General features: G+C 38.4%; 2 protein-coding genes and 1 pseudogene across 2 annotated transcripts; 1 reads left to right on the plus strand and 2 right to left on the minus strand.

The window, feature by feature from the left end:
* Positions 1-7,597: 7,597 nt before the first annotated feature.
* On the plus strand, positions 7,598-8,941 carry LOC122649048 (transcription factor TCP9-like). The gene has a single exon (XM_043842405.1). The coding sequence runs from the start codon at positions 7,689-7,691 to the stop codon at positions 8,892-8,894; it is 1,206 nt and encodes a 401-aa protein (XP_043698340.1). The 5' UTR covers positions 7,598-7,688; the 3' UTR covers positions 8,895-8,941.
* Positions 8,942-13,228: 4,287 nt separating this feature from the next.
* On the minus strand, positions 13,229-13,742 carry LOC122670788 (annotated as a pseudogene).
* Positions 13,743-18,189: 4,447 nt separating this feature from the next.
* LOC122670777 (bifunctional dTDP-4-dehydrorhamnose 3,5-epimerase/dTDP-4-dehydrorhamnose reductase-like) lies at positions 18,190-24,025 on the minus strand. The gene is made up of 2 exons (XM_043867762.1): positions 23,485-24,025; positions 18,190-18,908 (listed from the first exon to the last, which is right to left on the minus strand). Exons 1-2 carry the CDS (start codon positions 23,935-23,937, stop codon positions 18,456-18,458), a joined length of 906 nt encoding a protein of 301 aa, XP_043723697.1. The 5' UTR covers positions 23,938-24,025; the 3' UTR covers positions 18,190-18,455.
* Between the last annotated feature and the right edge of the window lie 2,943 nt (positions 24,026-26,968).

The following is a 26,968-nucleotide window of genomic DNA, read 5'->3' on the forward strand; positions in this document are numbered from 1 at the left end:
CGAACTGAATCCTATCCGTTTACATCCCTAATTTAAACCGGGATCATTCCTTGGTGGTACGACTATGGTTTAACCAGCTTGATACTAAAATTGAAATGGATTTTTCTCAAAAGGTTAATTAGTTTAGTTCCACACACAGCACCCCCCCCCCCCCCCCACCCCCGGCCCCACCCCAAAAAAATACACATACACACACACTCTCTCTCTTAACTAGTGAAGGCTCATCTTATTTTGTAGGTATTATTTCAATGTTGTTTTATATTCAATCTACGATCATAAGTACGGCAGTCAACTGACATATACGGAAATTATCCTTTGATTCAATTATTTAGGATATGGATATGCTTATATTCTATCTGCTTAATACTTGGAGATAAATATTTTAGTATGTATAATAACCTTACCTAACTTATGACATAAACTAAATAAATAGGATTTGCATTGTATCATATAAATTATAAAGTTTTATCTTTGAAAAGTATACAGTTTGTGAGGGGTTTGGTTTATGCATTTAAAATTTTGTAAAATGGTACCATACGATTATGCTAGGCATGAATTTGTATTTTGCTGTGCTTTTTATGTTTAATAGGAAATGCAATATTTGATATGGTATTCGAGTATTTAAATGAATACACCTGTAAACATTTCGTATTGACCCATATATACACCAACTTATGAGTTTGCATTCATATTGTTTAGGTTGAATGTGATAAGAGGATTTTTTTTTTTTTTTTTTTTTTTTTTGTTTGGTTGGGTTGGTATTGGGAAAGAGGAATGTTGATTATTTTTTTTTATGTTATAGTTTTTAGTACTTTTATTTTACATATTTTATGTTTATTATTTTTTTAATAATTAAAAAATAAAAAAAGAAAATTCAACTCCTTTTCCAATGACCCATGGGATAACTGTCAGGTGTAAATTACCCTACATCTAAGTGTAATGAGAACACCATATTTAAATATGTTAGAGTTTGTTGCCTAAGAATTGGCATGGAAGTAAAATAAAAGCATCAAACTTTTTTTTAATTTTTTTTTTTTGGTTTAATTCTGATCAAACACCTTATAGAAAAGTTTTTTTTTTTAAATTTAATCTCATATACTTCACTCTATCATTGATTATTATTAAAAAGAATATCCATTGAAATTTTTATTTTAATTTATTATTATCAAAATGAAACATCGGGAATTAAAATTAAAAAATTATTATGTTATAATAATAAGGGAGTTGATTTGCTCTTAAGTTCCCTGATTCCAATTCTAAGCCTCTTCTTTTGGAATTTTTTTTATTTATAGAAATAAAAAAAATAGAATAGCCGCATTTCGTTAGCCAATGTTATAGTCTAACCTCTTTTTTGTGTTTGCAAATGTACTCGAGCAAAGGTTATTTGTTTAGTCCATCTAGAGATGTTTATTAGGTTAGCCTAAAAGTCTATCATATGTTGGATGAGATCCAAATTTTATGGATGGTTTGACCTCAAGATTATCTGTTTACATGTCAATTTTCAAGCCAATTAGAGTTGGTAAAATGATAAAATAAGGATTTTTTTTTACCAAAAAAAAAAAAAAAAAATGCACTTCAACTACCAAGAGGGTGCATAGTATGCACCAAAAAATGGAATATGGAATGTAGGAATGAGTTCGTCAATAACTACCAATACAAGGATGCACGTTTTTAGATGGGGGAAGGTATGAGATTGATTTTGGCTATGAAATTCAACAATTGACTAATTCAGAGCATACCTTATCCATCAATTGGTTTCCATTGCCACATCATTCTACCATGTGGAACAACTAGGTGGACTATCAAGAGAACAATTATTATTATTAGGGAATATTATTATTATTATTGGACGGTCTTTATATTTTAACAATTCATTTGAAATAAGAATTAAATTTATAAATTTTGGAGTCTGGTTCCTACACGCCCATTTTAAATGTCAACAAGTTCTAGATGTCAAGTTTAATCTCTATCCAGAGTTTTTTGTGTGGCAAAACAAAGCCTTAAAAATCTACTATGGGAGAGTGCATAGTTGTGATCAAATTTTATGAATAGGTAGACCCACTAAATCCCTTGCTCATATGGCAAATTTCAATTGAAATAGAGTTCTCCAAATGGCAAAATGGAGCGTTAAAAAGCTACCATGGAAATTGCACAGTAATGGTTAGACTGCCATAGACATGCATGGACACACATGTGTATGCATGGTTATACACAAAGGAGTATTTGATTACATTTGAGTCTGAAACTTGGTGAGTGGCCTCTCTAGACCATCCACTTTCTATCCAATGGACAGAAGTTCGCCTCGTTTTGCCATGTGGAAAATTTTTATGGACCGTCTAGAGAAGCATGTATTCATGGGGTTGTGAAGTAACATTTTTATTTAAATTTATTTGATTTTATATAATTTTATCTAATTAAAAATAAATATTATTGTTTTAATGGATATTGAGTTATTTTTGGTAAAATATTCCTTTGTACTTATTATTTCAAAAAATGCGACTTTGTGACCCCATGGATAGGGTTGTAAATGGATAACTGAAAATCCGAATTCGATCCACATCCGTATCCGTTTCGGAGCATCCGAATTCGTTTAGAGATATCCGGAAAAAAATCCGAATACTCCGATAAAAATCCGAATCCGAATACTTAATTATAAAAAATTAAATAAATAATGATCTTGAGGGTTTTTGAAGATTCAACAGGTTCTAGAATATGAGGAAAAGAGAATCATGATCTAAAACTATGGATTGAGAGTGAATTGTATCCACTAGGGGGAGGAAGGTTCAGGTTACACAAGGTAGAGGTGTAAACGGATGGTCGAAAATCCGAATTCGATTCGCATCCGAATCGATCCGAATCCGTTTAGAGGTATCCGAATTCAACCAAAAAATATCCGATCCGTATCCAAGCCGAATCCAATCTGTATCCAAACCGAATCCAATCCGTTTACAGACCTACCCATGGATATAAGCTTTCCTTGATGATACATAAAAGTTTGCCATAAGGAAAAAAATGATGTGACCATTCCAATGGCTGGATAGATAATGGATACTATAAATAGACCACTTATTATATATAATACTGAAATTCAATCATATACCATCAAAAAAGAAGAAGAAAGAGTGTGTGGGTTTAGTCCTACATCGGGTGCGTGAGTGTGATGTGTGTTGTGTATATCCGTCATTCCACGGTCTTAAAAGTCGATTAACCTTGTGGGATTGATGTGTGGTTTGTGTGATTACACTTTCATAAAAAATAAAAAAAAAATCAACTATATACCTTCAATGTGTTGGCATGGATCTTTATGTATATCCATACATTTCAATGTTTTTTTAACAGTAAAACGAATAATGAAAAATCCTATTTTGTAAAAAATTAAAATTTTCTTTTTCCATTTCTTTTACATGGAAACTAACTCGTAGAGCCATTACATATGTAATGTAGTCCCCTGAAAAAAATTATCTCATATATGTTTGTAATATTCCAAAAATATTATTTCATACATGGATTTTTGGTTTTTTGGTGTGTGTATGTGTGTGTGATTATAGCAACAATGGGAGGTTATGTACATAAAAGTCACAAGATAAATCAGAGTCATCTACTTTTACGTTTTATAAACTAAACCAACTGTTTCCACTCAGAGTTAGGAGAGCGCACAATAATGTTTAGAGTACTGATGCATATGCATGGAAATATATAAGATGTGAACGAATACAAAAAGAAAGGATATTTGATTCAATTAGACTATGAAATTTGACACACAGATAATTTAGACTTGTCCTCTCTATCCCACAGTCAGAATGGATATATGATATGTCCAAATGACAAAACAGAGTCTTTGATTCTCATTAAAATAAAAATAAAAAATAAAAAAAAGAATCTTTGACATTTGAAAAAATAACAAATCTTTGTAACTATAATAATTTGTTTTTTTTAATCTAAAAGTAGATTCTAGCTTGCATGCACATAAAGAGAAATTATTCTCCACATATCTTTCAATGCTATAATCTCCTAACCACCATTTTCATCTCAAAAAAAAAAAAAAAAAAAATTTCTCCTAACCACCATGATAGAAAATTTTCTGTTTATCTCAAAAAACAAAGAAAAAAAGATTGGAGCAAGTTTTTTACCATATGTAGGACACATGTCTGAAAGACAAGTTACTTGGAGAATGATAGTAGGGGAAAGTATCCAAACTCCTAAAAATCCATGTGTTCTTTCTTCTTTGGTGCTTGAAAGGGGAAAAAAAATCCTTATGATTCAATGGCTTTTACATCAGACAATCTACTCCGTGTTATACATTGATACGAAATCGACTAGAATTGATATCGACAAAGATCGATACTAATACTGATCGACTAATCCCATACCACTTCTTAGATCCATGTAAACCACTCTTCACACCAACTACATAATAAACTTGTGTAGAATGACCAGTACCCCATTGTAGTTTCTGTTTCTTTGAATTCAAAAAGGGGAACAATTGCTTCAACGCTGATTTTTGGTTTTTTTTTTTTCTTTTTTTAAATGGGATTTGACTTTCTTACTTAATTGACTTTTTTGTAGCTCAAAATTACTAACATGGTAGCCCATACGGGAGTTGACTTTCTGCCATCTCCGGATGGCGGCCATGGATATAAGCCTTTGGTGTAGTACCACTCTTCACACCAACTACATATTAAACTTGTGTAGTATTACCACTACCCCATTGTAGTTTCTGTTCCTTTGTTAACTGAAAAAGTGGAAAAATTGCTTCAACGCTGGCTTTTGGTTTTTGTGTTTTATTAAATGAGATTTGACTCTTTTTACTTAATTGACTTTTTCGTAGCACAGAATTACTAACATGGTAGCCCGTACGGGAGTTGACTTCCTGCAATCTCTAAATGGCGGCCATGGAGATAAGCCTTTGGTGTAGTTTCTTCTTCTTAATACGGTAGCGCTACCAATCCGTAACCTCGCTTCTCATCAACGAAAGGGTCTCCGGACTCAGTTTCCACCAATAAGTGGGCCGCATATGGCATAAGTCAGCATGCCTAGATAACATTCAATGTGGAAATATGTTTAATTGAACAGTTAGGAAAATCTAAACATATATCTTTGTAGTCAAGAGTACTTATCAAGTGGTGGGTCCTATTTCTCTATATATGGAACACGTGTCTTAATTTGGCACCAGGGACCGGCCTTTGTAAATTGGTTCCTTGGACCGGCTAGCACCGCTAAAGTCCCAATCCCTAAACCAACACACTCCCATGTTTCAATACGGCCCACCCATTTTAAGTCCCAAAGGGAATTAAGATATGTCATGTAGCAAATCAGATGAAACCCAAATTTTGTGATTCCGTTATTGTTTTATTTTTTTTGTGCAAAAAACTATTTATTAGGCCGAAACAAGATAGGAGTTACAATGTCCATGAGGTCCCCAAAAAAAAAGGGGTTCCCAAAAGCAGCTCAGCGAGCTAGAGAGGGCCCATTTAGCAATATTATGAGCCAAGTCATATGCGTCCCTACTGACATGAACAAAATCACAGAAAAAAAAAGAAGCTTCCAGGATACAAATATCCTGAATAATACAAGAGAAGTTAGGGGAAGAAGGAAGGGGGGAGGGGGATATGCATTTAATAAGGAAAAGACAATCCGACGAAACCAAAATGGAGAGCACTCCCAACTTCCTAGCTACTGAGAGCGCCAATCAAATTGCCAATGCCCCACCAATCATCGCCGGTGCCAAGGCAAAATGCTCAGACGCAATCAAGCACAACTCACCACTTGGATAAAAAACGATGCAGTCAATGTCAAGGGCCTTGGGGCTAGAACCAGTAGCCATATCAACGAAGAAGGAGTAGGTTCCCGCAGGAGGGGAGGGGGGAATCACCACTGAACTCCCAAAAACTACCGACTGCGGAGCTTGTAAGGAGGCCGACAGAACATCCTCGACTTCCCTATTGACTGAGGCAATCCACGGCTTGAAGGATGGAACCGAAAACCTGAAGCAACGGACATTCTTCAGCTTCCAAATTTCTCAGGCCACCGAAGCATGAGAAGTGAAGCAAATCTTGCGGTCCTTCCTTGAAACCCCCGGCCCCTTGCTCCTCACATATTATCAGAGTTTACCATATGGCAAAACTCTATTTTTAAAACTGGGGATATGGGGAACGCACAGTAACGGTCAGAATGCAGGATAGGTGCATGAAATGATAGGATGTAAATCGATCGATTCGATTTGTTATTGGTCCAACTCAAAACCAAAATCGTTAAAGAAGTTTCTAATTCGATTAATTCGGTGTATTACTAGGCCAAGTTGAAACGAAACCATTAAAGAAGTTTTAGTTTTCAGCCTAGTTTCTTATCGATTTGTAGTTGAGCTACTATTGAGTTTGGGGTATTTGGTTTCTTATTGGGTTACTACCAGTCTGATCTCAATTTTTTGACGGGATTGATCCATATTTTGATTTTCGATCAGTGCATTTGACGATCTGATTTGATTTTGGTTTATATCAATTTCATAGAACCCCAATCCAAAACCAAACCGATAAAGGTTTAATTCACAGTACAAACTTAACCATTTGGTTTGATCGATCGATCAGTTCGTTCTGAACTTTGACATCATATGTGCATATGAGGATGTATGCCTATATAAGGAAGGTGTTTGATTGAATTAGGCTCTAATTTTATATATTATAAATCTAAAAGAAATTAAAAAAATTTACTCACTAGCATGGATTCTATGCCAAAACATAAAAGCATATAAAATTATCATCCCATCAATTAAAATAAAAAAATCTTATCCATATTAATACCCGTGAAGGCTACACTATCAGCCCTAATCCAAAATTATGATTTCATTATCTAACTATTAAAATAATTACATCATCTCTACACACATGGCAATAGTTAAAATGGACATGAAGTATCCTACCACATGCGTGTTGAAACCATTTCCTTCCCCCCCACCTCCCCTGCCCTTTTGAGAGTTTTAGAGCCATCGCCATCTTTGACCCAATTGGACAGGCAATTCCCAAATTGTGGGACCCACCACGTGTCCTTATATAGTGGGGTCTGTGGTTAAGTGATTCGCTGATGACCGTAGATTCTATTAATCAAAGATCTTAGTTAGTGGTGTATATAAATGTAGAGAGAGTCGAGTGCGAACGGGTATGGTAACGAAAAGTGGGTGGGGGGAGGTAACGTCTGTTCTAGGTTGGAGCTGGAACTTGGAGAAGGGCCCATAAATAAAACACTTCAAACCTTGTTTTCTTAGGGTTCGTTCTCTTCACCCTTTTCCCTCTTTTATTATTATTATTATTATTATTAATTATTAATTATTAATTATTATTGTAAGGGGCAAAATTCTATGGATAAAAGTTCAATCTTTCTGTATCTCCTCCGTGTTAGTGAAGAAGACAAGAGGATTAACAAGAAGAAGAGAGCGAGAGCTCCTTTTGAAGAAGACCTTCTTCTTGTAGATTGATTGATTGAAGCACGTTATCGTTAACAATCTTTTTCTTTCTTTGGTATCTCCTCAACGTCACAGGAACCCAAAATTTTTTTCTTTCATCCCATTTATATTTTTCTCTCCTACCTTGCAACAAAAAAATCTCAGAGGAAAACCTCGGTTTGGTGAGGATAAATTTCTTTTTCCGTTTGTGGGTTCTGTTTATCTTGTGTTGGGTTGGTTCGGCTTGGGGTGAATGGAAATGGCGTCGATTCAGAAACAGGAGGCGGAAGAAGAAGACGAGAGGGGTACTGTTGATCTTAGAATGAGCGGTGGAGGTGGTGAAGAAGCAATTGATGATAATAACGGAGAGGAAGACGATGACAACGGTGGAGTTCCAGCTTCTGATCCACCAGAGGAGGTTGTGCCACCGGCATCTACTGCGTCTCCAATGCAACAACCACCACCCTCGTTGGTGGCGCCGCTAGTGTCTTTAAAAGAAGAGCCAACGGACACAGAGCCAGAGTTGGAGGGGAGACAACACCCGCCCATTGGCGTAGTACCGATGGCGATGCAGATGCCCATGCCTATGCAGATTAGGAGATCAGTGACTCCAGGAAGAAGAGCTTCCACCAAAGACCGGCACACGAAGGTCGAAGGTCGAGGACGAAGGATCCGGATGCCGGCCACCTGCGCGGCCAGAATCTTTCAGCTAACCAGGGAACTGGGTCATAAATCCGACGGTGAAACCATCCGGTGGCTCCTTGAGCACGCGGAGCCAGCCATCATCGCTGCTACAGGGACAGGAACTATTCCAGCTATAGCTATGTCCGTAGGAGGCACACTTAAGATCCCAACCTCTTCCTCTAATCCAGACGGCGAAACGACGAAGAAGAAAAGAAAGCGGGCGGCCACCAGTGAGTACTATGATGTCAGCGATGGAGTTTCCATATCTTCGGGTCTCGCTCCCATTGGAGCGACAGCAGTGGCTGCAGCACCACAAGGTCTCGTTCCTATGTGGGCAGTTAGTAGTGGCGGGAGAGTTATCCCTTCCAACGCTGTCGCTGCGGGTACGTTTTGGATGATACCTCCTTCTACTGCCATTGCTGGACCTTCAAACCAGCCTCAACTATGGACGTTTCCTCCTGCAACGCCACTCATTAACATCTCTGCCAGACCTATTTCTTCTTTCATATCTGCTATGCAACCGGGGATTAATTTAACCTCTACAACTCCGGTGGAGGTACAAACTGCTCCGGTCCCTAACAACACCGGTACTGCAGCAGCTGCAGTAACGTCAACAGGAGCAAAAGCGGCTAAGAGTTCTACCATGGCTCCAAGTTCAAGTTCTACCACAACTACTCAGATGCTTAGAGACTTCTCTTTGGAAATCTACGATAAACAAGAACTCCAGTTCATGAACCGTCCTGCAACTCAACAAACCTCTTCTTCTAAGCAATAAGAGTTGGAAAACGGTCATGAATTAGTGGAAGAAATTAGAGCTTACAAGTTCCAACAAACCTCTTCTTTTTCTTTTGTCATCTGGGTTTGGTCATTTAAAGGTTGTTTAACATTAGATTTTTCTATTTTCTTTTCCATCGCTTCTCCAGATTAAATTTCTCTGTAGTTCTTTTTCTTGTTTTTGGCTTTCCCCTGAAAGAAGAACCAGAGGGAGAGGAGGGAGGAGGTGATTGTATTATTTTCCCATCGAAGGAGGAGAACGGGGGTGTGGATGGAAGGTGGTGGGCCCAGCACGTGTTTAGAGTGACGCACGTGTGGAGTAGGCTTAGTTTATGGGGGAGGGTCTGTTACTCTGTTAGGAAGGGTGTGGGTCCCACAGTCTCCGGTGGTGTGGGTCAAACAAGGGCAAGGTAAGGTGCTCCGTGGACCGTGCTGAATGGTTTCATTGTGGGCCACCATCTGTCTGTCATGTGATGGTTAAGCGCGGGCCCCAAAGGGATTGGTGGGCCCGCAACCGTCTGTCTACGCTCTCGAGGTGGGGGCGCGTGGTGGTCCCCATACCTTTTTGGTGGTATTTTTACTTTGGGTGGTTCGATCGAGATGAGAGGAAAGGCTTGACTGGCTATGCTGACACGTGTCTCTGCTTAGCTGTTTCTGTGGGGACCGTTTTGTTCTACACCCGACACGTGGAGTGTAAGACGTGGCCGGAGCGAATATCCGTTATTGAACCAGAGATGATAATGATAAATATAGATTGTTTGCACCAGATTCCATGGGTCCCTCCTCTTTTCTCTCTATACAAACACTTGCTAATATTTATTCTCTTTTTCCTTCCTACATCTTAGGAATATATTTTTTCCTCTTCTTTCTTGGTGGCTTCTTACTTCTTTAAGTAAATTTTAATTAGCTTAATAGGAATTTCTCTCTTCTCTTTGGAATTTGGTCTGACTAATATTGTAATTGTGTACCATCATCATCGATGTAATATCTAAGTTTAAATTTCTGTTTTCAATTTCTCTCCATCTCAACTTTTCAATCTTTTCAGTTTGGTGTTTGGAGTTGATGCTTACCCATAACAAACTGCGGTGTGTGGGTCCCAATCTTTATCACCAACCGATCCGCTGCTTTCTCGGTGGCCCACCTCCTTGCTTGGACCATAGGAAAATGAACGAGAAAAATAAAAATTGGAAAACGAAACAAGAGATCGTAGCCGTGCGTTCAGCATCTTTTTATTTGATTTGACTTGACTTCATCTTCGTTCATATCGTCGTACTAGCAGGCATGGTCCTCATCGACGGTGACCAAGAAAATATTGGGCTACGTGGCAGCATATCGCAACACTTAAAAGTTATTCGGTTGGGTCCCAGATAAGGCGTGATTGACCATAACGGCGTAACGATCCGTTTTGCACGGGTTTCCTTTGAGGCAATGAATGGGAGGAAGAAAAGGAGAGGAGGGTTTGGGTAGCTGATCCACCACCAGTACCCAATCTCATCTTGACACCCTACGATCAATAGCAGATCAACGGTGAACGATGAGGGTTGGTGTTGGAAGCTGGGCTTGACGAGTGGCAAATGGCAATAGTAGTGGTAGAGAGTGTCCACAGCTGGGTCTCCGTTTCATAATGTTACACTTTTGTAGGTGGCCCATCCTTTAATGGGCCCCCATCGGGTACATAGTCTGGATCATGTCGAGTTTGGTGGGCCACGTGTGTGGTGTGAGTGTGGGTCAGCGATATGAATGTGATACTCTTGAGTCTTGATCAGCAAAGTCAAGTAATGCTCGCTGCCACATGAAATTTACAAAAAAATAAAATAGATTTTAAAAAGAAGGGGGGAAAATTGTTTGGACGAAGAAGGCCGTTATTTTACTAGGGAATGGGGTGGGGGGGGTATTGTCACAGAAGGAAGGCGATGCTTATCAAAACATGGTGTGGTGGGTGGACCCCACACCCACCACTACCACTATTACCACCATGGCACCACCACCAGTAGGTCCACCACTACCACCAGGAGCAGCAAAGGCAGAGGCACCAACTCATCTAAATGGGTGGGCCCTTTGTTGGGCATGGACCATTAACCCGCCGCCTGCCCCCACAACTTTCTTCCACCCTACTAAAAAAAATCAAGATAGATGGGACGATCTGAACCGTGCAATCAATGATGCTTAGTTGTGTGTGTGTGGCCCCCACTGCTTCTGCTTTAGGTTGAGGAGGATGAGTCAGGGTCTCAAGACTCTCAAGGGTGGAAACGTGAGCCATTTTGCCTGTCTTGTGAAGTTGGGTGGGGCCCATTTGTGTTAACCTGCCCGAAATGATGATTGGGCCCACACGGTGTCGGTAAGAAGTAATAAAGATGTGATTGGGGAACGTTTACGCAGTCTATAGTCTATAATTCTATATATATAGCTTACCCTTTTCAACCCTCTTGCTTTCAACCCCCACTAACGTGAATTCTGTCCCTTCTTCTCTATTATGTTAAGAGTAGACCTATGGTAGAACGATTCCGTCGTAGGATTGGCATATTCTTATTAGTGGGCCCCAATTGAAAGATCAAATACTTTCTTTTTTTTTTTATGAAGACCAAAACTCAAATGGTTTTTTTTTTTTTTTGATAAGTGAAATATTTATTGAAAATGTGGGGGAAAATGGAGCACAAGACATCTTGATTACATAACTCAAGGAACCAGAGAGTGGACAAATGCCAAAAACTATCCTACTTGCCATAGATAGATAGGGTTGTCTTTGCTAGAGAGTCATCGACTGAATTCGCTTCTCTAGAAATCCAAACAACTGTGACATTTGGAGTCTGGGAAAGGAGGAGTCTAATATTACCCACAACGCCGCTTGCTGCTATAGAAAAGAGACTTGTGGGGTCATTGATGGCGTTGATCACAGTTCCAGACTATTAGATTCGACTTTATGGTTGCACAGCCCCTATTGAAACTTTTAAAGAGACCGGCCCGGATAGCAATACCTTCTCCTACAAATATGTCATCAAATTGCTCGAGGCTGGAGAAAGCTGCTAAAGGCTTGCCGTTACCATCACGGATGACTACTCTTGTGTTTTCAATACCCCCATTGGCATTATCAGGGAGACAGGAGGCATCACAATTTACCCTGAAACTACCCATCGCCGGGGGATACCAATTGATGCTGGAAGGAATACTCGCACTGTGCGCTGACGATGGAACCCCCATAGTCGAGGCAGAGAATTCATAAAAAGCCTGCTGAGCTTTGCAAATAGTCTCCATGGGAGAGCGTATATTCTTGTTGAACGTCAGGTCATTTCTGGAGAGCCAAAGGGACCACATAACAAAAGCTGCCTAGGAAAGGGCGTCTTGACGATTCTTCTTAGATGGAAATGTCATCGTCCTCCATCCCTGTAAGAATTGTGGAAGGCTAGCTGTATCACGCGATGGAGGAACAAATGAAAGAAAGATCGCAGCCAAACCCAGAGTGCTCTGGCGTACTGGCAATCGAACAAGACGTGATCCATAGTCTCTATAGTGGCGCCGCATCTGCTGTATGCTGGATCGACTTGAAAGTTCCTCCTGAGTAGATTCTCTCCTGTGGCCAATCCTTCCAGAGAAAAGACTTGATCTTCGGGTAGGTTGAGCAGCTCCAAATATGCTTCCAGGTAGAGGATGGAATCAAGTCCCAACTGTGAACGCGTGTGATGATGAAGAACCAATGTTACTTGTATGGAAAGCTCACTCAGCCAACCGGAAAAAAAAAATCCTCAACAATTTCTTATAAGTGCAGTGTGGTTTAGTTTGAAATTGAGAACTAGACATGTGGAAGATGTTAAATTCAACTGTGTTGAGAAGAAAGATAAAAGAAAACTGGGTCAATCGATCTCAACACGGTGGAATTTAGCATCATTTAAGGAATTGGAGAGGATTTTATCCGAGCCGATAAACCTTTTAATGAAGCCCTTAATTCTTTTTTGGGTTTTTTTATAATTATCATCCCTAAATCTTTCATATCTACTGTTACTCCCTCAAAAATTTTCAAACAACTGTTACCATCCCCTGTTGCATGCTAATGACAAAATGACCCCCACCGGTACAGACCCGTAATGGAGGGGGTTAGTAGTGATATTGTGCTATTGTAACGAATTTTATATAACCAAACTACCCTTCGTCCAAACCCTTCCTCTTCACTTCCTCTCCATCACTTCATCACTTGCAGTAAATCGGAGGAACAAGAACATCGTCGGCTTCCTTCTCCGGCGAACACCTCCTTGTTCCGTGACGACTTCATTCTCTGGCGAACACCTCTTGCTCCGGCAGCGACCACCTGTGCATATAAACTCTCACACTCATTCCTTTTTTTCTTTACTCTCTTGTTCTTTGCTTAAGTGGACAACTATTAACCTCACACTACTACTTATTCCATCATTGGAATTGACCCACCAGCAGCCAGGATATGTTGCTCCAGCCTGAATAGAGATTCAAGCTTGTTCTTCACAAGGAAGTACTCCTGTTTCACCTGCTGCAGACATCTGAGACACCCTTTTGTGTTCTGCATCTCACAAAAGTTGCGAAACGCAATGCAGGCATTTTTAACCCTCTGTGCACCTATGCTGGAGCTGCTACCCTTCAGCTGGTGAACATAGGCATCCACCTTCTTGAAATCTACAATCTGTTGATCACGAGCTCTGCCCAAATCGTTGAGAAGCCTCTCAGAATCTTCAAAGAAGAGAGAGACAACTTCGACAACGACATCGGGGTTGCTTTAGTCTTGCAGTTGCTGAAGCTGAGTGAATTGAACATCCAGAAATACCTCACGAAACAAGGATGCAGTGTAATCAGCAAACCATCTCTGCATCTAATCCACATCCATGCGTGACTCCTCAGTCCTCTCTCCCCTCTCCTCTTAGACTGCCTTGCTCTCACGGTCTCACCAAACTGAGCTACCCCTTTGATTTTGCAAATCTTATATAAAAGAGGATGGAAATGAGAAAAGAAGAAACAAAACCCCGATCTTACCATTGCTGGACTCACCGGACACCTTCGCCTCAACCATCTCATGCGAACTCAGAACCCTAATTTCCAAATGAACTCGAACCAAATGGGCATGTAAGACCCAACATACAAGAAGAAATCAAAGCCAACCATTGTGTATTATATTTCTAAATGTAATGAAAACAAGACCAAATCAACAAATTAGAGAGAAAAGGTTGAACATTTCTCAATAAAGGTTTTCCCTCTTTCACTGGAAAACAGGATAAAGAATAGAAGGAAAGCAAACAGAGACGAACATATTAATACAAAATGACATCTAAAATTTGTAAGTAGAAAGTTTAAAGATAAAGGAACAATCCAAAATCGAATAGAGAAGTTAAAAAATGAACGAATTTGTTGAAAATGACCTCCAAAGTCTCAAAATTGACAGGATTTTCTAGATAGAATTTCAACTCTGCAACACGTTTCGCGGAGCTGAATCTCACAACCGGTGCCCTAGTCATCGCATCTCTAAGTATCACGCTGGTGGCACCACCAGATGCGTAAATGGCCCTACAACCCCTGTTAGTACTAGCCACCAAGCAACCCTCCGTGGTGGCCATAGGCACCGTAAACTCCCTTCCATCAAGCAACAGAGGGCATGCGACTCCCACAGAAATCTGAATATACCCAACGGGCATCTCACCTTTCAAACAACTTGAAAGTGAAGAGAAAGTGATGAAGAGGTGTTCGCCGGAGAAGGAAGCCGACGATGTTGTTGTTCCTCCGATTTGCTGCTAGTGATGAAGTGAAGAGGAAGGGTTTGGACAAAGGGTATTTTGGTCATATAAAATTCGTGACAATAACACAATATCACTACTAACCCCCTCCGTTACGGGTTTGTAACGGTGGGGGTCATTTTGTCATTAGTTTGCAACAGAAGAGGGTAACAGTTGTTTGAAAGTTTTTGGGGGAAGATAATAATAGATATGAAATATTTGGGATCCGTAACGGAAGGGGTCATTTTGTCATTAGTTTGCACCAGGGGAGGGTAACAGTTGTTTGAAAGTTTTTGGGGGAGAGGATAATAGTAGATATGAAAGATTTGGGGGTGGTAATTATAAAAAACCCTTCTTTTTTATCTTTCTCCTGTTATTATTTGTACGTTATGTAAGTTAGACTAACCATTTTAATTTGGACCGGGTTAGAACTTCTATTGACTTCCAATTGTGGTTGGTTAAGTGGACCTGGCCGTCCCTGATACAACCTATTTTCAACCCTTTTTTTTTTTTTTTTAAAGAAAGAATAATTAAATAAAAGGATCGAGTTTTCATAGTGAATTGGAATCCACGCAATGTGGGTCTTTAGAAGCACGGTATCGTGATGGTATTCTGGGGAACATACTAAAACCCTACAAAGGTTTGTGAACCCTAGAATGGTGTGGTGTGCCTTCAGTGTGTGGTGAAAGAAAAATTTCTCATAATTAAAAAGGCAAATGTTTCAGTATAGTTGGAAAATCGGGTTTTGACTGGGCCTTGCCGGAATCGAGTATAAATAGTTAGAGTCAAATAAGACTCAGTATTTTTATCTTAGTCATGACAAACTTGAGAAGTTTAATCATTGTTTAAAAAACCCATAAAAGTAATTCACTTAGGAATTGAGTTGATTAAAATAGTAAATTTGTATTATAAAACAGTAAAAAACCCTCAACTCCTCGTTTCTTTTATCTTGTTCAATGGTATAAACTCAAGATGCATTAATATGCGATTCTTTGATTTTATTTTTTGGTTTTCTCATATTCTTCTGGTTTTTTTTTTTTATATATTTTTTTTACTAAATTATACTTATTTATTGTATTAATAATAATAAGAAAAAAAAAAAAGCATGACTTGCCTTTGACAAGTCCAAGTCACTAGATTGTTTTGAAAGATCAATCGAGTCGAAAAACCTGATTTTCCAACTATGGATTTCACATGATATGACGATAGAAAACCGGACCAAAGAGAGACGAGATAGTTTCAGTTTAGAAGGAGCTGTATTTTGTTTTAGGAGAGAGAATGTAAGTATGGATCCTAGAACTCATTATGTAAAAAAGGTATACAAAAGAATCTCCACTCAAGCATCGTGAAGATTTTTTTTTCTAATTAAATATAGCTCAAACAGAGCAGGAGAAAAGATGAATTGACTTAAAAACACAAAAGAACCCAGAAGACAAAAATTCTTTTTGTTGATCTATCTAGTGTGGTTAATAATACAAAATCAGATGTCTTATTCTTTGAACAATTTGATCCCTAAATTCGTTACGCACTCAAATATTATCTATAATTTTCTGTTTATTATATTATTGCCACTAAAGAAGTCAAGAACTCCAAGAAGGGTTATATTCATGTGTTGTTAATTGGATGTGGGGACATTTTGTTATGTTCCTGATTTTAATGTCATTAATCAGCCGACCAACCAATAATAACCCAAAACCAAGTTTCATCTTTCACTATCGTATGGGTTCTTTAATATTTTTTGACCATCTCTAGGGTGGTCGAGCTTACTTGGTTTTGATTTGGACAGAGTCCAGCCCATTGAGATGTAACCAAATCAGATATGGATTGGAATACGGATATTCCTAAATGGTTATGAATGTAAATTGAATTTAGATTTTCGACTATTTGTTTACATCGCTAACTTATGAAACTTGGGTCTTCTTCTCCTGACAGATCTGAATTACTCTCAATCCATGTCTCTTAGTTGTCTTAGTCTCGTGATTCTCTTTTCCTCATTCTTTAGACCTTGTTAAATCTTCAAAAACCCTTAAAATCATTAGCTATTTAATTTTTTTTTACTCTTACTTGGATATTTATTTGGATCAGATATTTTTTTTTCTCTAAATTATCCGAATTCAAATCCGGATACAGATGCCCGTAAACAAATACGGAGATTTTCAAATATATGTTTACGTTCCTGGTTGTATGGCCTATTCCAGGACATTATAGATGGGCTTCAGCTTCGAATATCCAACCCAAGCAAAGGTTTTTTTAAGCCTACTAGAGTGGTATCAAACGGTTGGTTCAGTCCAGTTTCGATGAGATTGAATCGGTTCTAGACATGTATTGGATCAAACCTCAGCTGAACAGTTTAAGATAAATTTCGGTTTCTTATCAGTTTTCAGGTTTTTATCTTTTTTGGGTTCTGTTCAATTTTCTGTTTCGGTTGATTCATTTGGTCAGTCTGATCATTTTCGGTTTCTACCAGTTTTTAAAAATCGCAAACCAAAGCCGAATTGTTCAGTTTGATTCGATTAGGTTCGTTTTTTGGGTTGATTTCAATCGAACTGGCCTGTTTGTGCTGGAATATGGCACCCTGCACGCATGTTTGTCAATGTGGGGTTGTAAAGCATTACACCTCACTTAGATGGTGAAGCACCTTTATTACTATAGCATCCAGTTTGAATAAAGGCTTATGAAAGTAACCGGACCACATCAACCGGTCAAACCAGGAATGGACTTGTTCCTTTTGTGCCAGATTGACCCCTTGTCTTTGAAAACCTGAAATTGAACGGATGAACACTTCCGGTTTTCTAAACTATACCTTTGATCCTTAACAAGTAAATATTTTGCACTTTAGGGAGACCCATTTTCTTACTTCTTTATCATCTATTATGTGAAAACAGTGTTGAATTTTACACCACTTGAATGCAAATCAATATTGATTCTTGACAATTATTGATACAATTTGCCAATTAACCCATCCCGATGAAGCGGTTCAGGTTGGGTTGGGTTCAGTTGGGAGTTTCCGGTGACCTACTTCAGCTTATGAAGAAGGCAAGAACCCACCGTATAAGTGCCAACTTGGTAAGCCACGCTAGAATGGACCGGGCAAACCATTGCTATTAGAGACATAAGACAGGTTCAGATCCAGCCAAACTAGTAGTTTTCGCTGAAAATATAACACCGGTCTGATCCATAATTAACCAGTCGGGGTGGGCCGTTTGAGCCATAATAAGGCCGGTACAATTTCATCCCAACTGGCAGTTTGAGATGGAAATATAACACCGGTCTGACCCATAATTGGCCAGTCGGGCGATGGTAATTCAACCCTTCACACACACACACACACACACACTTGGATAATGCCATTTGCTTCACAGCAGCCTTTGAAAAGTATGCCCTAAATGTGGTGTTTCCCTCTTTTCATCGTTCATCACCATGGCAAGTTGAGCTGTTGAAGGATGCATTTAGTTAAACGGTGAAGATAAAGTGAACCAAAAGTAACAAATTTATTTCATTTCCAACCAAACACCATATTGAAAAATCATCATTTTATCTTTCTATATTTCATTTTTACTTCAATTTACCAATGAAAATTATAGATCATTTCATTTCCCCTTCTAATCAAACTAGTTTGTTCATAGTCAAATTGACAGGAATACAACATTAAAATATTAAATTGAAGCTATTTCTGCATACAATGGGGGAGATGCCCCGCTTCGTAGAGAGAGAGAGAGAGAGAGAGAGTTCAACTTTCTTCTCCATCTAAAGGACTGTTCAATGGTACAATCCCCCAGAGACAAGCTGTTAAAATTTAAAAGACCAGAGAAACAGAAGCATCCAACCTAGAACTTTCAAGCTGCAGAAGTCTTCTGATTTGGCTTGAATACATACTTTATGAGCGACTCCTTAATGGATAGAAGTTCTGGGAATTCCTGCTTCAGTTTAGTTGTATCCAGTTCATTGTTGCTCCGAGGAGCAATGATAACTTTTGCCTGCTCCTCCAGGGTAAAATTCTTCCACGTGAACTTTGGGTCTATGTATTCCCTGTACATCTCCAATATCTCATTGTGGCTGACAACTCCAGGGTTGGTGAAATTATAGATTCCAGTGAGGTTCCTCTGTGCCATCTTGATGGAGATCGGCAGGAGTTCATCCAAGATTGTCATTGAATTGGGAATGTCGACCACCTTCTCATATCGAGCAATCTTTGTGATAAAGTTTCGAGGGTTGGACAAATCTGATGAAATGGGCATCCTGACTCGAAGAGTGCAGACATTCTCATAGTTCTTAAGTAGATCTTCCACCTGAAACATTTCCAGTTAAACAGACCACCATAAGAAGGATGACTTATATTGCCACTCACCTGTCCATATTCCACGTAATTTAGCAAGTAAGTTCAAATGATTGTACACCAACATTCAAATGCTATATCATGTTTGTTCACTGGAGAAGTCTAAGCATTTGTGTAAGGCTTTGTTGAGCTTCAATGAGAAGCCACCACCAAAGGCCACTTCCATTACCGTGCTGTCATCTACGTTCCATTTTATGTGTTAAATAAGTTTTATCAATGGAGAGTCATGTATTGTTTATAGATCCTGTTCATTTATTAGATAATTTGAGCATTCCATTCAAAGGTGAACATGAGATAAGTAGTGAGTGTGCTTGTGTCTGTATGGTTGTTGTGTTTGTATGAGAGAGAGGCAAAACTTGCTAAACAAGTAAACAGCAAGTATTATATCCCACAGGTAGGACCAAATAACAGAAATTCCAGCAACCAAAGTGAAGTCGGTAGTTAAGGATCACGGCTCCGATGACCCGGTAGGTAAGGACCAGGGTTGAGAGAGAGAGAGAGGGCTAAACTTGCTAAAATGCAAGTATTTATACCCATCTCACAGGTAGGACCGAATAACAGAAATTCCAGCAACCAAAGTGGACCCGGAAGGTAAGGACCAGGGCTCAGATGAACCCTAAAGTCTGGTTGAAAGGGTAGTAGCTAGGGTAGGGGAACAGTGCCTTAACGTTTGTTGCTGATCCAAAGATTGGATCAATGGCTGTAACAAACAGGTAGAACACAAATAGAAAGTATGAACAAATTTAGTAACAACTGAGAATTAACAATTCAATTGACAAATCAAAATCAACATTGGATCCATGATCCAACATATGGCTTGGTTAACGGAGATGGACAACCAAATATTCCAGCAAGTTAGTGGTCAGATCTGGAGATATGATAGTAGGACTGAAATTAGTAACTTACTACTTGTAGCAGATCCAGCCATGGGATGTGACTGGAACTGAGGTCGATAGGCTACTAAAGTAAAAATCTTCAAAATCCCTTGGGTAGCTGATGGTCAGATGTGGAGACAACACCACAGATATAAAATTTGACACTAGGGAAGATTTAGAAACTTACAGACTTGAGAAGATCAAACCATTAGAGGCTGATGTTCAGTTCGATGGAAGATCTCAAAGGGAGGATTACACCCTCAAAACAATGACTGAATCTGATGGCCAATTAGAAGTTGATGAGGCCTGAATACATGCTGCAATATAACTCCACAGACAAGGTGCCGCATGTCAGGGATGATGCCACAGAATCTTCACTTGGTGCTGGGTTGATGATATCTATACTTCAGCTCCACAAATAGCAATCAATAACACTGATGTAGCAGTTGTCGAATGCTTCATAATACAGTATTTGTGGCAGTAATAAAATAGAAACAGAGGAGGAATTGGGGGATATGACCAAGGATTCTCACCTATGGCCTAGGTCAGTCTCTCACTAACCAATGGGGCATCTCACCACACAACTGCATCTCATAGCAAACAAAGGCAAAAGCCAATATTCTTTCATTATCAAAATAGTGGGTTAGGGTTCTATGAAGAGTGGTTCAACCTTTTGAGAAGGGAAAGTAACACAATAGAAACTAGAAGAGGTCCACAATTGTAGTAATGGATCCTTTTTACATTAAACAACTGAAAATATAAATAACTTAAATATAAACTTACTTATTGTTACCAAATAACCAAAATAGAAATTAATTACTTAAAAGTAACTACTAAAAAATAAAATAGAAGCTAGCAGATAGGACCCCCATGCATGGACTTCTTGAAGGACTAACTGATGGGCTTAAGTCTGGCCCAAACTGGGCTGCTTGATGGCTAGGCTTACTGGCCCCTCTTCTCTTCTTTCTTTGAACTAATCAGAGAGAAAGACAGAGTGGTTGGTCTTCATCAGTTTCACAGCACAAATATGTTCATTTTTCCCCACCTGTAATTAGGGCCACTTATCCTATGCATCGTTTATCTATCAATCCGCTTCAGATCTCAGTTGGGTCTCTTATGGACTGTCAAGTTAGGTAAGCACTAGACAAATAAATGGTTGTTCACAAACTCCACCAACAGTCCAAAACACGATTTAAGTTCATTATACATAGCAGTCAGGTTAAACAATTTCCTAGAAAGCAGTATTTGAAACATGTTTGTAGATACAACTGGAGCACAAAGTGACTGATTTTCATAAGAACTTCCAATGTCATTTTGATGCTTGATAATACTTAGAACTCAAAAACCTTGTATTAAAACCTCATGATATTTATTTTTGTCCTTATTGTGGAATAACTAAAAATCTAAGAACAAAGATAAAAAAGCCCACTTCATCTGCTCCTGACTTCGTCTTGATCCAATCCAAGGGATTATGTTTGCTTAGGCTTCAATATCACCTAATACAGCAGTAAACCAAATACTTTGAATTGTCAACCAGATAATCATTACCATATTCTTCGAATCTGGTATTACTAAAAATCTAAGAACAAAGATAAAAGAGCCCACTTCATCTGCTCCTGACTTCTTCTATGAAACCTGCGATGGCTACTAAATCATTACCATATTCTTCGAATCTGGTATTACTAAAAATCTAAGAACAAAGATAAAAGAGCCCATTCATCTGCTCCTGACTTCTTCTATGAAACCTGCGACGGCTACTAAATAACCTCCTTTTACTTTCACAATAATAAAGCCTTTTACCTGTGTATTCGTTCGCCAAATCTTTTTCAGTTCCATCCAACCTCGGTTTTGTCTGAATCTTCGTGGAGTCTCCTTTTGGAACTACTTCTTTTCCTTTCTCTCTGCTATCCTATTCACTGAACTGACAGTATCGAGGCAAGGTCGGAAGAAAAGGCTGAGTGTAGACTAGTCCGTTCAGACAGTCACAGGCTCGCTAAAGCTAAAAACGGAACAACGCTTCTCACTGACACAGACTTCAGAAATGGTAGTAGTTTTCTTACAGGCCGGGTCTTCAATCTATCTATACATGCGAGATCATGAATTAGTACCTACATCCAATCCCACACATAAGGCTGAGTGTTTGATTTGATAGTTATTTTTTTTATGACAGGAGATTCTATTCATCCCCCATCGCCATGACACTAATTGTACTAGTTACTGCTATTGCTAGTGCTAGTGTTCAAAAAAGCCGTCTATTTGATTCTATTTTGATTCTTTAGGGGACTCATACTCTTTTTCTTTCCTTGATCCAATCCAGGGGATTATGTTTGCCTAGGCTTCAATATCACCTAATACAGCAGTAAACCAAATCCTTTGGATTGTCAACCAGATAATCATTACCATATTCTTCAAATCTGGTATATATACATTCAAAACAACCCCCCCCCCCCCAAGGAAAAAGGTAAGGAAATAAAATTGGGTTTGAATAGACAAATACCCCCTCAGTCGGTGGCTGTAATTAATCACGTTCAAGGTAGAGAGCTCAGTCAATTGCTTTCTTAATCAGGTATATCAAGGTGATTTTTCCCCAACTTTATAATAGGAAATTAAGATTCTATAAGATGGATATCAAAACGAAATTCTTTCAGTAGAATGGCAGGAATCTGAAAACATTAAAAAAAATCTAAAGCTAAAAATGAATATATGATTCAAAAAGATTACCAATTTAACATGATGAGAGATCGGAAATTCACGTTGAGAATGATGTGAATAAGAAAATTTTCAGATATATTTTTTGTGCCTTAGCACTAATTTTTTTTTCTTTTTGAGAAATATCTCAGGAGAGAATCGGTTAACTCAATTGAAACCAGAAAAAAACCACGTCTTATCATCTCAATCCAACAACACATGATTAATGATGTGATGCATATCAAAAGATGCCATCTTTATAGTAAGAGTTTCTATTTTCTTTTGTCCTTTTTAACTCCAAAATGAGAATTCAACCTGTGCGCATCTGGGATGCACAGAAACCTAAAAAGACCATCAACCACACCAAGGCTGCATGACTCTGTTTCTTTACTGAGGAAGAGACTTAAGCTGATGTTCTGGGCAAACATCAAGACATGAATGCATATACTCATAGAAGCTAGCATTTTCTTTGTAAACGTTTCTCAAGACACAATCTTGAATCGTGCACAGATGCGCTATTCAAACTGCAAAAACACAATTGGCAGGAACTATTCTGACTGTCTACCAACCTCTACAAGCAAAATGCCGACTTACAGATCCAACTACAAAACACAAATATAATAGATCTTAACATTCTAATTAGCAGAGAAACAGAAAAATTAAACGCAATTACTTCGATTCATGCAACTATACACTCGAGATTCATCATTCATGTACTAATAATTAGCACAAGACGAGCACCAAAAGATCAATTCTGGATAAATTTAATTTCCAAAATTGAAAAATTGGAACCAAAATGTTCATATACTAAAAGTCAGAATGTCTAAAACCAGAACTACAATAGACAGTATGGATCTGTGACCCCAAACAGAGCAAGATCGAGCAAACCAGAACTAAACAATCCAGACCAGCACAAACTCATCTCATACTTAACCAGATCCAGAGATAATTAAGAAAGAAACTCACCATGGCCTTGGTCTTGGAATAGAAGGATCCAATAAAATTCGGGATATCCTCCTCCTTGAATCCGATCCCAGAACCAAGCGGGTAGTCCTTATTGTACTCGAAGATACAACCGGTTGCATAATTGATCAAGATCAAGCCTTTCTCTCTGCAAACATCAGCAAGGGTTAGGGTTCCAACGACATTGGCGCGGATGGTCTCCACCTTATGGGATTCGCACCAGTCGACATTAGGTCGACCAGTGACGCCAGCAGCGTTGAAGACATGAGTTGGCCGGACGGTGGCGATGTCAGACTCCAATGAATTTCGGTTCTCAAGACGACCTGTACCGTAGGCGAATTCGATGCCCTGAGCCTTGCAGAGCTTACCCAGGAAACCTCCAATCCATCCGGTGCGGCCGTAGATCAGGAACTTCAATGGCTTATCCGATGCAGATCCATTTGATTCAAAACCCATTAGAGACCGAAGAGAAGAAGAGATGAAGAAGTATCAGAAGACACGGAGAAAGACAACGATACCTTGGAAGAGGAGAGAAGAGAGAGTCGAGAAAAGAATGGAAGAACTGTAAGATGGGATCTGAGCTCTCAGGTATTTTAGCTTTGGCATAAGCGACACCGATACGTGGGTTGGTTATTGGTTTGAGGTTTGACCTCGTTATTTTGAATTCTTCCCTTTTTTTTTTTTTTTTTTTAAATCAGAAAATAAGGAGCGAAAAAAATAGTATGCATATGTATGTGCATGGGAGGAGCATTGATGACGCTGGATTCGATAGAGATATTCATTATACACCATCCGATGTGATGACTTTAACAAAGAATTTTATATATTAAGTCGGTTATTGATGTGGCGGTGCTCGGATTACGGAGTATTGGGCGCGATTCTCAATGCTTTCTTACTGTCTTACCGTCTACTCTTAGGATTGTTGTCCTAAGGTGCGTTTGGAATTGCTTTTTTGGCTCACACACATGCACTTTTGTCGCTTTAACTAAAGTCTTGGTTTTTTTTTTCCTGTCCAGATACTTGCTGATAATAATTGTAATTTTTTTATTTTTTTTTTGGGGAAAAGAAATCTATTGATTTGCTAGTGAAATACATGTGGCTGACAGGATTTCCCTGGTCTCAGCCACTGAGTTGGTTTTCCTAAGAATAAAGAAAAACTTATTAAAACACCAATTTGGCTCTCCTTCAATCGTGTGAGAGTTGGAGGGTCCAGCTTAGCAAAACAAAAAGGGTTTTGATCATTTCACATGTGGGATTTAAGTGGGGCCTATGAAATAATCAAACCCACCTACCTTATTTTACTGGGTTGGACCTTCCAACTCCCACCACGGCTACAGAAGAACCAAGTCCCTAAATGATGTCCACTATGATTGGCTCGACAGATGGGGGAACCATCTTCTCCTGATGTTGCAGGTAAAATATGATGTTTTTGGTTATGATAATGGTTATAATCGTGATTCGTGAACGTGTGACTTGGTGGGTATGGAGTATGGACCATTAAAGGGATTAATACTGATAAATAATCGGATTTGGCTGGGTCGGGTTTTGCAAACACAACCCATTAAGTATGTGGTCAACTCTAATTAGTTATCCAATCCAAAGAATCATACAATATATTTATAATATTTTTTTTGTATTAAAATATACCCTCGTATGTACATGTACCATTATTATATTATGGGTCATGCACACTTGTGGTAGAAATCTCGGAGAGAAATTCAATGTTTCTGAAGAAAATAGTTCTACATATTTATGTAAGTTTATGGGGTTAGCGAGACTAATCAATTGAGTTTGACAAAAAAAAAAGAGTAATCAATTGAGAAAATGATATACATAATAAGCATAAAATATTAAAAATAATAAAATAAATTACATGAAAAATAGTAAATAGAACAATTATTTTTAAATTTTACATTATCTATAAATATGATATTATCAATCTAAATTTATGTTGGAAATAAATTTATTGTATAGGAACTTATTTTAACCACTTAATCTTTGAAAGAAGTAACTATGTACTGAAGAGATGTCGGTATACAGACAAACTCACAAACACTTGGTAGAATTGAGTTGTGTCATCGGTCACTCTCTTCAATTCAAGATCACCCTTATGGTGCAATATGGGTTCCACGCAAGGAGCATGAATAAGCAATAAACCAAAACCAAAGAGAGAAAACAATAAGCAATAAGCCAAACCCAAAGAGAGAAAGCAAAGAGTATGAGAGAACTAATGGAACATTTAGAATCAATCTCTAAGGTGTCCAAGGTCTTTTATTTTATAGAGGAGAAATGCCTCTTAGATACACCTGTCGAATGAAGCCCAAATGATGTGTCTCTAAGAAAGAAGATATAGAAAACCAACCATTATCGATCTAAAGCTTTTTGAATGACACAATGAAAAATTGTCGATGCTGGTGACGCATCGGACGGAGTCAAAAGACACCTACCTGAAGCCAGAAAAACGGTGTTCAACATTGAACAGAGAGTAGGGCTATAAACGGATCGGATTCGGTTCGAATAGTGCTATATCTGCATCTGCATCCGATTAGCTACCGAACGGATTCGGATAGTGCTAAACGGATACGGATCAGATATTTTATCTGTTTACATGTAAGTATAGCTTTTCGGATAGCTATAGTTTATCCGTATCCCCATCCGTTTAACTTTCGGACGAATTCAAATAATGGTAAACAGATACGAATGCGAATACGGAAACGGATTTCGACTATTCATTTACACCCCTAAGAGAGAGTAGTGTATCCTGATAAATATCGGCTTTGAACACTCTCTGGCCAAGGTCTAATGACAAACTATCAATGTTGGGAAAGCCGCAACTAACGTCGAAAAATCCCTATCCGACATCGAGAAAGGAAAACAAGATTCAAGTCTTGTTTGGAGCGAAAATTAAGAAACTATATATGAACTACACACTACTCTGTTTCACGATGTGGAACTAACATTTCCCACTCTTTTTGCTAAATTTTATAAAAAAAACAACACCAGTAATAAAAGGTTCAAAAAATTTGTGGGAAACAAAAACAGGCAAAACAAAAGATGTAATAGGGATTTTTCTTTTATAAATGTATTTAATACAAATTCTGAATCTTTTACATTTTTTTTTGGTAAAGGAATATTTTACATTAAAGATGAACAAAACCAATATAATAACATCTAAGAACAAATTCTATGTCGGCACTAGCAACTATATATATATTTCTTGTGTCTAGTTTAGCTGAGCTTTTTTTTTTTTTTTCATTTTTTTCTTTTTAAGAACTCTAGTAATTAGGGGTTTTAAAAAAACTTAACAAGAACAATAGCAAAATGATCTAAACCCAAGGCCATGTTTGGTTGTTTAAAAATGTAGTTTTTTAGGGTAAATAACAATTGAAAAATGAGAACCCCATAAAGATTTCTTCTTAGAGAGGGTACCTCTCCCCCCCCCCCCCCTTTTCTGTCCTTGTAAACTAGGGGTGTCAATCGGTCGGTC

This window comes from Telopea speciosissima, chromosome 1, assembly GCF_018873765.1.
Source record: "Telopea speciosissima isolate NSW1024214 ecotype Mountain lineage chromosome 1, Tspe_v1, whole genome shotgun sequence".
NCBI classification, from domain to species: domain Eukaryota; kingdom Viridiplantae; phylum Streptophyta; class Magnoliopsida; order Proteales; family Proteaceae; genus Telopea; species Telopea speciosissima.

Excerpts from the sequence above, each read along its gene's own strand:
- LOC122670777 (XM_043867762.1), bottom strand. The coding sequence starts at position 23,937 with ATGGGTTTTGAATCAAATGGATCTGCATCGGATAAGCCATTGAAGTTC. Across the intron at positions 18,909-23,484 it reads ATTCCAAGACCAAGGCCATG|GTGGAAGATCTACTTAAGAA; the intron begins GTGAGTTTCTTT and ends GAAATGTTTCAG.
- LOC122649048 (XM_043842405.1), top strand. The coding sequence starts at position 7,689 with ATGGAAATGGCGTCGATTCAGAAACAGGAGGCGGAAGAAGAAGACGAG.